Here is a 12633-nt window from a genome sequence, read left to right on the forward strand (position 1 = left end):
TTTGCGAAATTCTTAAAATGTGTCTGGTTTAGGTCCTTGTGCTGCTTGTGCCAATAAGGAATGGGAAGGAATTTTCCTGCTTAAGTCTCCTTGTTGCTTGGTTGGTTTGGAGTTTCTTGGGTTTGTTTGTTTGTTTGTCTTTAGAATTTTGCTATAAAATTGGTCCCAGCCTCTAGGAGGGCAGAGGAGGCCAAGGCACGAGGTGTGAAATGTCTTTTATTGCTCAAATCAGAGCAGGCTGGAGCACCCTGGGACAGTGGAAGGTGACCCTGCCCGTGGTGGGGGTGGAATGAGATGGGCTTTAAGATTCCTTCCAAGCCAAACCCTTCTGTGATTCTTTGATGATTCAGGGCTCTGCTGGAGGCCTCAGGAGAGGCTTTCCAAGCCTCAGACGCAGATGAAGAAAATGTTCTCCTCTCTCAGCATCCTCCTGAAGGCACCACGGGCCTCCTGCAGCCCCAGGCCCACACAGGGTGCTGGAGTTTGGTGCATGCCCTGCCCCTCTGAACGCTCCTGAGAGAGGTCCCTGGACTCCCTGTGGCTCGGGGCACAGGGTTTGGGGCTGGAAGCTCTCTCTGAAGCAGTGGGGTGAGAAGGGCCCCAGGCTGAGTGGGTCTCTGGAGCATCCCCTCCTCCCTCGGTGCCTTGTTGATCTCGAGCTCTCCGGGCTGTTTGTCCCTGGTGTGGTGCTGTGCTGTGATAACCGTGCCTGACCTTGCAGCCTGCCCGGGGCGGCTGCACTCGTGTCCTTGGCGCTCCTCAGGAGTGCCCGTCCCCCACAGCACCCCCCGGCTGCTGCCTGTGCCAACCCTCCCTCTGCTGTCCCCTCTCTGTCCCCTCTGCTGTGCTGTCCCCTCTGTGCCCAGCTCTGTCCCCTCTGTGCCCAGCTCTGTCCCCAGGATGGCCCTGTGGCTGTCCCTGCTGTCGCTGCTGTCGCTGGCGCTGGCTGGCGCTGCCCAGGACCCGCTGCTGAACGTGTGCATGGACGCCAAACACCACAAGAGCCAGCCCGGCCCCGAGGGGCAGCTCTACGGACAGGTAGGGGCTGCTGGGGGTCAGCTGAGGGTCAGCTGGGGGTCAGCTGGGGTCAGCTGCTGGGGGTCAGCCCGGGCCCCTGGACCTGCTTCCCTGCGTGTTATGGGCTGGCTGGGGTTGGCCACCGCTGGCCTGAGGCAGGAAGCCTGTGCTGGCTGTGAGATCTGTGTGCTGGCTGTGAGATCTGTGTGCTGGCCGCCTTCTTCCAGAAAATGCCCAGAGCAGGGGCAGAGGCACGGGCTTTGTCAGCTCAGGTCAGCCCCCTTGAGCCCATCCTGAAGCCCAGGAGCCCCAGAGCACAGCGGGAGAGGATGGTGAGGGCAGGCTCTCCCCTCGCAGGGTGGAAGGTTCTTCTGCTCTGCCCCAGCCCCTCAGAGGAGGAGTGGGTTTGTTTCTGTTCCTGGGCTGGCCCCAACTCCTGCTGAGGATCTGAGCTGCTCCTCCTCCAGCAGTGCCCAGCTCCTGAGTCCAAAGTGGCCAGGAGTTTGCTGGCGAAGATGAAATGCTGTGGCTGCTGCGGGCTCTGCCCTCCCGGCGCTGCCCCGCACCAGCCTGTCCCTGCTGGCTTGCAGTGCTCCCCCTGGAAGGACAATGCCTGCTGCACAGCCAACACCACCTCGGAGGCCCACAGGGACCAGTCCTTCCTCTACAACTTCAACTGGAACCACTGTGGGGTGATGCCACCCAAATGCAAGCGCCACTTCATCCAGGACACGTGCTTGTACGAGTGCTCACCCAACCTGGGGCCCTGGATCCAGCAGGTAGGATCAGCTCAAGGGATCGTGGAGCTGGTTGGGTTGGAAGGGACAGAACTCATCCTGTTCCCACCCCTGCCATGGCAGGGACACCTCCCACTGTCCCAGGCTGCTCCAGCCCCAGTGTCCAACCTGGCCTTGGGCACTGCCAGGGATGCAGGGGCAGCCACAGCTGTTCTGGGCACCCTGTGCCAGGGCCTGCCCACCCTGCCAGGGAAGGATTTCTCTTCAATATCTAGGGTGTCTCAACTTTTCCCACAGGGTAGAAAGATTCCAAGGACTTTTCTGGCCTTGGACTGATGGAAGAATTCCTTATGTCCAGACACGTCTTTCCTGGGGCTGAACTCCTCTGGGATCAGCTGTGGGCCCATGGGAGGGGCTGGGGGGTCTGGGATGTGGCAGCCCTCGCCCTTGACCCTCCAGGGCCCTGGCCAGGGTGACAGGGGCTGTGTCCTGCAGGTTGACAGCAGCTGGCGCCGGGAGAGGATCCTGCACGTGCCCCTGTGCCGGGAGGACTGCGAGGAGTGGTGGGAGGACTGCCAGGACGCCCGGACCTGCAAAGAGAACTGGCACGAGGGCTGGAACTGGGCCACAGGTGGGTGGGCTCTGGAGCCTCCCTCAGCCCCAGCAGGGCCCTGGCAGTGTCACTGCTGCCAGGACCCGGAGGTCCCTCACGTCCCCGGGGTGGCCCAGCCCCGGTGAGCTGCTCCTGGCAGGGGGAGGGCAGGGAAGGGCTCTGAGCTTCCCCGCGGTGCTGTGTCCCCAGGAAGGAACCACTGTCCCCGGGGCAGCCTGTGCCGGCCCTTCAGGCAGGTGTTCCCCCGGCCCCAGGACCTGTGTGAGAAGGTCTGGTCCGGCTCCTTCAGCTACAGCCGCGAGCGCCGCGGCAGCGGCCGCTGCATCCAGATGTGGTTCGACCCCGCCCGGGGCAACCCCAACGTGGCCGTGGCCCGGTACCACGCCTGGAGGAGGAGATCCTGTCCCCCGGGAGAGCACGGGGCCCCGGAGAGCGGCCGGGCCGTGCGTGCTGTGCCGGGCTCTGTCCCGGTGCTGCTGCCCCTGGCCCTCCTGCTGCTCCCTGGGGGAGCCCATGGGTGGGGGTCCCATGGGTGGGGGTCCCATGGGTGGGGGTCCCATGGGTGGGGGTCCCTGTGACCTCTCTGTGAAGGGGCACGGCCTGGGCTGCACCAGCTGCCCCGCAAGAGGAACTGGCACAGGTAACTCTGTCTGTCTGTCTGTCCATCCCAGTGCTCAGCATAAGCTGTGTTGTTGTACCTCGGTACCACCTTTTGGCTGCTGGCCAGAACAGGGCTTTTCCTGCCTCTGAGGGAAGGGCAGTACAATCTCTGCTCTGATGTGGGAGCCCCTGCACATCTGTCCCACCCACGGCCGTGTGCTGCTGGGCTGAGCTCTGCTGTCTGGTCCTGTGGGCTGCTGTGGCTCCCTGTGGCTTTGATAATAAAGTCTTGCTCTTGTTGTACTGATGTGAAATGCTCCTGAGGAGGGGGACGTGTCCTGGGGCTGGGGGGAGGTGGCTGGGCTGGTGGGTGTGGGATGTGCAAAGGTAGGAACTGGCCTGGGGGGAGAAAAGATCATAAAACTGTAAATGGTTTGGAAGAGATGTCAAATCTCATCTCTTTCCACTCTGCTGCACTGGGCAGGGACACCTCCCACTGTCCCAGGCTGCTCCAGCCCCAGTGTCCAGCCTGGCCTTGGGCACTGCCAGGGATGCAGGGGCAGCCACAGCTGCTCTGGGCACCCTGTGCCAGGGCCTGCCCACCCTGCCAGGGAACAATTCCTTATCCCCAAGAGCCCATCCAGCCCTGCCCTCTGGCACTGGGAGCCATTCCCTGGCTCCTGTCCCTGCAGCCCTTGTCCCCAGTCCCTCTGCAGCTCTCCTGGAGCCCCTTCAGGCCCTGGCAGGGGCTCTGAGCTCTCCCTGGAGCTTCTCCTCTCCAGGTGAGCCCCCCCAGCTCTCCCAGCCTGGCTCCAGAGGGGCTCCAGCCCTGGAGCAGCCCCGTGGCCCCTCTGGGTCTCTGCAGCAGCTCCAGGTCCTGCTGCTGTTGGATCCCAGGGCTGGAGGCTCTGCTGTGCCTCTCACCTGAGCAGGGCACAGGGACAGAACTGTCCCTGCTGTGTCCCTGGCCAGGGCTGCAGGCAGGACCCTCCCTGCCCTCGCCAGGTGAGCTCAGCCCTGCTCTGGGCTCAAGAGCCCTTCGAGGCAGGGTCAGGGTTCCCAGACCTGCAGGAGCTGGGGAAACGCTGCTGTGCTTGTTTGGGGCTTTTCTTCCTGTGAGGCAGAAACTTCAGCAGAACTTGAGCAACTTCCTGAAGGGAAGCACAGAGGGTGGGAGGAGCTGGGTGCCCTACCTGGACTGGGGAGAGAGGGGATCCTGCTGCTTTTGGGGTTGGATAGAGCAGACTCCAGCCTGACTCCTCAATCCCAAAGCTCCACACCCTGCATGAGGTGAAGGTGTGGCAGAGCAGGTGAGGTACCTGGGAAAGGAACCCCCAGGTGACACCACTGACACTTCCCCAAAGCACAGCCCAGACACACCTGGCTGCCAGTCCAGGGGCTTCATCCCCTAAAAGCCCAGTCCCAGTTTTTTAATCTGGGCATCTTCTAACTCCCCCTTTGCCTGAGTGCCTTTGAGGGATGCCCCTCAAGGTCACTAACAGGGCTGGGCCAAAGAGATTTGCCCCCAGCCTTGGTCGGGGTGAGTGGCATCAACCTCTGCCCAGCAATGGAAAGGTTTGCTGGCTTTAGCAGACCTGCCTCAATCTTGTTTCAAACACTGCATTATGCTGGTAGCTGCAGCCACCTGTGCTGTGCAGTAAATAATGCTGATTACGATCTCTCAGTCTAATCATGATCATAATGAATCATTTGTTTATATAAATGTGTTTGGGTTCCCATCCTTCATCCTGGAGTCACACAAAGGTTCAACCACAGCCGTGCCGTGCTCCAGACACCAATCACTGCCTGGTCTGGGGCTGGGCTTGGATCCAGCCCCACCCAGGCTCCTCTCTGGGGAGGGGTCAGGGAGCCAAGCAGTCCAGCTGGGGTGGGGTGGTGGTTCTGGGGGTCCCCGGGGACTGTTTGGGGGTCCCTTCTGCTCCTCATGGCTCAGTGGGAGGATCTCATGATAAACTTTGTCTCCCACTCTGCCCATGGGGCAAGGCCAGGGCTGCAGAGCTTTGTAGTACTTCAAATATTTTCAGTTTTTCAATCAGAGCAGCTGTTTCCAGAAGCTTTCCTCCCTCATTTTTATTTTAAAATGTTCCTAGCAATGTGGCCTCTGTCACAGCTGATCACTGATTCCTTGCCTTTACATGAAACAGAAAAGCACCTTCCGTCTCTAACTTAAATATAATGCATTTACCCTAATTGCTCTAAATATAGTATCTTGTCTCCAAAATTTGAATTCTTATTTTCCCATTTGAAATTTGAAATTGTGGAGCCCACAGCTGACCAGGGCTTAGCAATGTTTTCCAGCCCATGTGTGGGTTTGCCCTGCCTGCCCCAGGCAGGACAGGGAAGAGGGAGCACTGGGAGCTGGTTCCTGTGACAGCAGTGTCCAAAAAGGACAGAAACCAAACAGCTCAGAGGGCAAAGCTGCTGGAGTGGAGGGGAGTGTGGTCTGGGCAGCTCCTGCTGCCTGGGGCTGTGGTGTCTGTGCGGGTTGTGCTCAACTCTGCCGCTGTGTCTGAAAGATGTCCAGGCTCCTGTCTCAGGGTGCCCTGGGCTCCTGCAGAGGAGTGTGTGATCTGCTCCTGCCCAAACCCACATGGGCACCCTGTGCCTGCGAGCAGTCCTGACCTCAGGGCTCCCAACCATTCCTGTTTTATCCTTTAAAGCTGCCTTGGGATGACTCCAGACGATGCTGCAGCACCCCAGTGCCCCAGCAAGGCATTCCCGGGACCTTGCCGAGGGCGGGGTGTGCTCAGCAATTCCTGCCAGCCCTGGCTGGCTTCCCCCAGACATGGGTTTGTGCAGGGTGCCCAAGGCAGGGGCCAGGGAGGAGCTGGTGGCTGCAGTGGGGTCAGCGGGGGGACACGGGCAGCGCAGAGGGGAGGGGGGTCCTGGGCAGAGCCAGGGCAGAGGCTGGGCTGGGGCACGAGGGGATGGAGAGCTGGGGGTGCACTGCAGGCAGCACCTGGGAGGACGATGGAGAGAAACTACCCCAAAATACTTTCTACACCCTGGGATATCTGACTTCTGTCTGTCTCATGGATTTTGCCCTAAGGGCACCTGCAGGAATGTTACATTCCCCGTGGTGTCCATGGTGATTACTCCAAGGAGAGAAGAAATGCCACTGAGCAGGACCTGAAATGCCGCTGAGCAGGACCTGAAATGCTGAAGATCTTCATTCTGTGAGGTGTTTTATTTGCTTTTGTTTGTCTGGGTTTTGTAGCTGAAAGCGCTGGACCTCAGCAAGGTGGGATTGGGAATATTGAGGTAGAGGTGTCTCCGTGTCCCATCCCTGGCAGTGTCCAAGGCCAGGTTGGACACTGGGGCTGGAGCAGCCTGGGACAGTGGGAGGTGTCCCTGCCATGGCAGGGCTGGCACTGGGTGGGCTCTGAGGTCCCTTCAGCCCAAACCATTCCAGAATTCTTGCATTGCTCAAGGACAATGCCCAGGGTCACATTTCAGGGACCCACGAGGTTCATTACAGATGGACTCAAAATAGCAATTATTTTTTTTCCAAACGTCACCAATGCAATGACCAGGCAAGAAGGGCACTAGAAGGCACCAGGCATCAATTCCCACCTTTGTGGTGATCCTTGGCACAAGAGAAAACCAGAAGTGATCATTTACAGAAGGAAATTGCACAAGCATGGAAAGCACAAGAGAAGGATGGGAAGGCAAGAAGGGATTTGCATTCAGCAAGGGCAGATTGAAGAATGAGCTGCTCTGTTATTCAAATGGTGGGGAAGCACGTGGAGTGATGGATGCTGTGAGCAGGCATGGCAGTTACTTGGTTTTTGTTATAAATTATTTTTCCTGAAGTAGTCTAACATCAGCAACAAAATAAGAAATCAAGGAGAATAGGGGGAAATTTAAAAGCAAATAAAACAGGCGGTTTAAAATTAGAAGGGCAGGGTGACAATTCTCCTAGGATCACTCACAGAGGGGCAGGAGCAGCCCAAGGGCTCCTGGCACAGATCTTGGAGGGTGAACAGAAGACAAATGGGAATGAAAACCAGCCTGGAGTGAGGCAGCCCCAGAGGCTATCCCAGGAGATGTGGAAAAGGGCAAAGAACCTCTGGGATTAGCATTCAGCTCCTGAGAAACTGAAACAGGGGAGCCCAGCCCTCCTGGAGCACGCGTGGCACAGCAGCTGTGGGTGTCTGAGGAACAGGAGTGCCCAGGGGCTGTGACTGCTGCTGCACTGGGGCAGCACAGGGGGTGAACCTGCCCTGCCTGGGACTCGCCTCACTCTGCACCCGGGAAACCACAGAGAGAGCAGAGAGCAAAGAGCAGAGAGGAGAGAGGAGAGGAGAGAGGAGAGGGCAGAGAGGAGAGAGCAGAGAGCAGAGAGCAGAGAGCAGAGAGCAGAGGGCAGAAAGGAGAGAGCAGAGAGCAGAGAGCAGAGAGGAGAGAGGAGAGAGGAGAGAGCAGAGAGGAGAGAGGAGAGGGCAGAGAGGAGAGAGCAGAGAGCAGAGAGCAGAGAGCAGAGAGCAGAGGGCAGAAAGGAGAGAGCAGAGAGCAGAGAGCAGAGAGGAGAGAGGAGAGAGGAGAGAGCAGGGAGCAGAGAGGAGAGAGCAGAGAGGAGAGAGCAGAGAGCAGAGAGCAGAGAGCAGAGAGCAGAGAGCAGAGAGCAGAGGGCAGAGAGGAGAGAGCAGAGAGGAGAGAGCAGAGAGCAGAGAACAGAGGGCAGAGGGCAGAGAGGAGAGAGGAGAGGGCAGAGAGCAGAGAGGAGAGGGCAGAGAGGAGAGAGCAGAGAGCAGAGAGCAGAGAACAGAGAGGAGAGAGCAGAGAGCAGAGAGGAGAGAGCAGAGAGGAGAGAGCAGAGGGCAGAGAGGAGAGAGCAGAGAGGAGAGAGCAGAGAGCAGAGAGCAGAGAGCAGAGAGCAGAGAGCAGAGAGCAGAGGGCAGAGAGCAGAGAGCAGAGGGCAGAGGGCAGAGAGGAGAGAGCAGAGAGCAGAGAGCAGAGAGTAGAGAGCAGAGAGCAGAGAGCAGAGAGCAGAGGGCAGAGGGCAGAGAGCAGAGAGCAGAGGGCAGAGAGGAGAGAGCAGAGAGCAGAGAGCAGCCTGCATGGACCTGGCACCCAGGGAGCACAGGATCCATTTCAAAAATGAAGTTATTGATGAGTCCTTGCCGAGGATGGAGGAGGAGGTCTGATTTCTGCAGCTGGTCACTGCTGTCACTAATGAGCTCTAAAGGAGCCATTTCTGGGGTGTCAGTGTTGCTGCTGTCCCGTCATTCTGGGGACACGGGTCTGATCCTCCCTGAAGGTCTGGCCTTGGGTCCACGTATTCCACGAGTCCACCACACTGAGTGTTTATTGCCCTGCCTGGCTCTCACAGCTTTTGGGGTGACTCCAGCCTCCCTCTGGTGCTTCCACAGCACCGAACCCAAGGGGAGGCCCCTGCCACAGGGGACACAAAGACCCTTTGGCAACAAAATAATTAAAACTCCACAGGACAGGGGGCACAAAGGCTCCTTTCAGGCACAGGGTGAACTTCCTCTTCTGGAGGAAATGTCAGACCAGATTTACTGAACACCCTTCTGGGCTGGCTTGGGTGAGCTGTTGTCCTGCAGGGGGGCAGACAGACAATCCTCAAGGTTCCTTGTATTCCTAATTCTCATGTTTCCATCACAAATTCCATGTCAAATGTTTATTTTCCACCACTGCCCCACACATCTCATTCACTGTTTGTGCCTTTTGAGGTTCCCTATGCACATCCAGGACAGCTTCTCCTCCTGGTCATGGGTTGAACTTCACTGCCAGTGGAAGAGGGTCTTGAATCACAGAATCCCAGCAGGTTTGGGGTTGGAAGAGACCTTAGAGATCATCTTGTTCCACTCCTCACCATGGCCAGGGACTCCTTCCACCAGAAGGTTCCCCCAGCTCCTGGGTGTTATTTCAGTGATAATAAGTAGTTGGGTCTTGGTGAGGAGCCACCAACCCTTCCTGAATTTTCATCAGCAAATCCTGTGGGCAGGTTGGATTTCACAGCTTTAAAAAAATAAACACATACCTAAAGCTGAGGGGGAGGTGTGTTTGTTTTTCTTGAGTATCCTGAATTTAAGCCAGACTCTGCACTCTGAGTCTCATCCAGACTGAGTCTGGGGTCCTGGCTTTGAGCAAAGCTGGCATTGCAGTAATGCTGAGTGTTATTGGAGAGTCACTCCACGAGGAGGGGCTGAGGGAGCAGGGAAGGGGCTGGAGAATTCCTGAGGGAGCTGGGAAGGGGCTGGAGAATTCCTGAGGGAGCTGGGAAGGGGCTGAGGCTGGAGAAAAGGAGGCTCAGGGGGGACCTTGTGGCTCTGCACAAGTCCCTGACAGGAGGGGACAGCCGGGGGGGTCGGGCTGTGCTCCAGGAACAGGGACAGGAGGAGAGGGAACGGCCTCAGGCTGGGCCAGGGGAGGCTCAGCTTGGGCAGCAGCAGGAATTTGCCCATGGAAAGGGAGCTCAGGCCTTGGCAGGGGCTGCCCAGGGAGCTTTGGAGTGCCCATCCCTGCAGGTGTCCCAGCAAGGGCTGGAGATGGCCCTGAGTGCTCTGGGCTGGGGACAAGGTGGGCCTGGGGCACAGCTGGCACTGCCTGGGCTGGGAGGGCTTTGCCAGCCCCAGGGATTTGGGGATTTTGGAATCCTGTGATGCTGGGTGCATGTGGATTTTCGCTTCAGAACTCTCAATGCAGACAAGGTTTCCCCATCTGACTCCCCTGTGGGGCCACAAGGATCCCTAAACGCATAACTGATCAAACAGAGAGCAAAGTGTGACCAGAGGCTGCTTTTTCATCAGCACAGTTTAGAGAAAGAAGGTTCTTCTGCAAGATTCATCTCCCAGCTCCAGCCTTTGGGCTAATGAAAGAAATTATCTCTCTTGAAAAATAAAAATACAAAAGGCAGAGTCAGGCATCTGATAAAATCCCAGTTTTCAGAAAAATGCATCATTAATTGTGGTTGTTTGCTGGAGGGAAAAGGTGCCCAGCATTAAAACTATTCCCTTTTCCAAAATTTATCCAGAACCATTTTCTAACCCTGAATCCATCACTCCCCACAGCAAAACCACATCTCTCTGTGAGTGAGGAGGAAAAGATCCCTGCTGTGGCAGCTCTGCTCCCCAGGGTGAGGCACCTTGACCCGAAGGCTCTCGGTGTCCAGGCCACTGCAGGGGTCATCCAGAAACGTCACCCCACAAGGCTTTCACTCCCAGAATTTGTGTGTTATGAGATCAGGGGGATAATAAAACCCCCATAACGCTGACCACAGGTCATCCTTCACCTGGATGTTGTTGCAGCTGAAAGGAGAAGCAAAAAGAAGCTGTTCAGCAGTGAAAGTGCCCCAAAGAAGGACTTTTATACCCAAGAAGTGCTTCAGAAAACTCACTCTGCTCTTGGCCTAGACCTTCCCATGCAATCACTGTTTTCTCGCAGGGTCTGCGTGCCCCAGCCCTGCCCATGTCCTGCAGACTCACCCTGCAGCAGGGAAGCCTCTCCCCAGGCTGGCAGAGGCAGGTACAGCCCACACTGCCGTGGCTGGATCCGCTCAGATCTGTCCCCGTGCAGAGCCACCGGCACCATCACTGCAGGAGGAGAACACCCTGGGACCGCCCAGCCCAGCTCTGCCACACAGCAGTCTACAAGAGCAAGAATTTCCAGGGAGAGTGAAGTCTTGGTTTCCAAAATGGGAATGTGGTTAAAGAGAAAAGCCTGGGAACAGTGTGGATGGGTCCTGTTTAAAGATTTGTTTTTTCCCTTGTGCCAGGTGCCATCTGGGATTTTCCTGAAGGAAGCCAGGGGGAGTGGAAGCTGTTCCCCCCTGCCCATGGCAGATGGATGGAACTGGATCACAGAATCTCAGAACAGCCTGCGCTGGAAGGATCATCCAGGATCACCCACAGGGATCGCGGATCCAGCCCCTGTCCCTGCCCAGACCCCCAACAATCCCACCCTGGGCATCCCAAAGGCTCCTGGAGCTGTGGCAGCCTCGGGGCCGTGCCCATTCCCTGGGGAGCCTGGGCAGTGCCAGCACCTCTGGGGAGGGACCTTGCCCAGGTGATCCTCAAGGTCCCTTCCAGCCCAAACCATTCCATGGCTCTGTGATTCTTGGGCACCACAGGCAGAGCTCTGTAACTGCTCAGCACCTCCCCAGCACCCAGTCCTGCCTCTCCTGCGTGTCTGACACCCTGGGCAGCCTGGGGGAGGGAAGGGGCCCTGGGGGGCTGTGCTGGGGATGAGGAGTGAGCAGACACCCCCTGCTCCACACGGGGCCATGGGTGTCACAGCGGGTGACACGGGGCACGTGCCCTGCAGGGAGGGAGCTCTGCAGGGCTGCGCCCAGCACAGGGGAGGCTGAGCAGCCTCCAGCCTGCAGCCAGGGCTGTGCCAGCCCAGTTCCGGGGAGCAGGGAATGTCCCTGGGCAGCCTGCAGTGCTCAGGCACTGCTGCAGCAGCCTGCTGCACCTGCTGCACCTGCTGCAGCCCTGTGCTGTCACTGCTGCACCTGCTGCACCTCCTGCACCTGCTGCACCTGCTGCAGCCCTGTGCTGTCACTGCTGCACCTCCTGCACCTGCTGCACCTGCTGCAGCCCTGTGCTCTCACTGCTGCACCTCCTGCACCTCCTGCACCTCCTGCACCTGCTGCAGCCCTGTGCTGTCACAGCTGCCCCTGCCGTGGCACCTGAGCCGCCGCATCCCCTGCATCTCTCTGTGCAGCAGTTGCTGTCAGGCACAAGGACACGTGAACCAAGGATGAGAGCGCTCAGGGGGACGGAAATCTGACTTTTTCCTCCAGTTTTAGTTTAAGGCTCACTCCTTCCTCCACACAAGGGATGAGCTGTTTGCTCACGCTGAACCCAAACACCCGCCCTGCTCCCAGCACTGCAAACCCCAAAGCCCAGCAGCCACTTTCATTCCTCTCCATGTTTGGATCCAGCAGCTCCCTGACTGCTCTGCAGAGCTCAGAACCAACCCACAGCAGGATTTCCCTGGGGTGGTTCTGTTTTCCATCCTGCTTCCAGCACCGTGAGAGTCCCAGGGTGAGGGTCAAAGAGCCCTTTGCTCTGGAGCCCGTGGTGTGTGCCCTGCAGAGGTGATGTTCAACCACAGCAAGAAGCTCGTGGAAACATCAGGAAGGTGCTGAATTCTCCAGGTTCAGGGCATTTAGAATTCAACTGACTAATGCATTGGCAAATGCTTCAGAGAAAAAACAACTTCAATGGAAGCTCAGTTCAGTGGGTGTCAGTGGGCAGAGGGCACACGCAGGGTAATGTCCAGTCCAGAAAGGTTCCTGACATATCCCAAAAGTGGTTCCTGCCTGTTTCCCTGTGTGACAGCTGAACGCCTGCAAAACAGTACCAGAAGTGTCTTTGCACGGAGGGCTTAGAGCAGGAAGGGAATGCCCAAAGAAATATTTTAGGGATAGTTAAGTAGTAGCGTTTTAATCACTCTCAGTGATTTCTCCCAGGTCTGAATGGTTCCCACACCAGGAATGGTGGGTTTGTGCAGGTTGTCCAGGTAAACATGTCCAGGAACGTGGTGCCCGAAGTGAGGGGTCAGAGAGGAGCCAGAGGCTGCTGTGCAGGAGGTGACTGGGATGTGGGGTCAGGGATGGCTTGGGGTCAGGGATGGTTTGGGGTCAGCCATGGTTTGGGGTCAGGGATGGTTTGG

The 12633-nt window shown here is 57.7% G+C and overlaps 1 protein-coding gene across 1 annotated transcript; it reads left to right on the top strand.

The window, feature by feature from the left end:
* Window positions 1–311: 311 nt before the first annotated feature.
* On the top strand, window positions 312–2945 carry LOC134548553 (folate receptor alpha-like). Its single transcript, XM_063393456.1, has 4 exons — window positions 312–1038; window positions 1608–1796; window positions 2250–2385; window positions 2557–2945. Exons 1-4 carry the CDS (start codon window positions 901–903, stop codon window positions 2943–2945), a joined length of 852 nt encoding a protein of 283 aa, XP_063249526.1. The 5' UTR covers window positions 312–900.
* The last annotated feature ends 9688 nt before the right edge of the window (window positions 2946–12633 follow it).

Source organism: Prinia subflava, chromosome 3, assembly GCF_021018805.1.
Source record: "Prinia subflava isolate CZ2003 ecotype Zambia chromosome 3, Cam_Psub_1.2, whole genome shotgun sequence".
Lineage (NCBI taxonomy): Eukaryota > Metazoa > Chordata > Aves > Passeriformes > Cisticolidae > Prinia > Prinia subflava.

What these genes read in the sequence shown, in the direction of transcription:
- LOC134548553 (XM_063393456.1), top strand. Translation starts at nt 901, where the DNA reads ATGGCCCTGTGGCTGTCCCTGCTGTCGCTGCTGTCGCTGGCGCTGGCT. An exon ending in TGGGGCCCTGGATCCAGCAG is followed by an intron (nt 1,797 to 2,249) that starts GTAGGATCAGCT and finishes TGTGTCCTGCAG; the next exon opens with GTTGACAGCAGCTGGCGCCG. An exon ending in GGGCTGGAACTGGGCCACAG is followed by an intron (nt 2,386 to 2,556) that starts GTGGGTGGGCTC and finishes CTGTGTCCCCAG; the next exon opens with GAAGGAACCACTGTCCCCGG.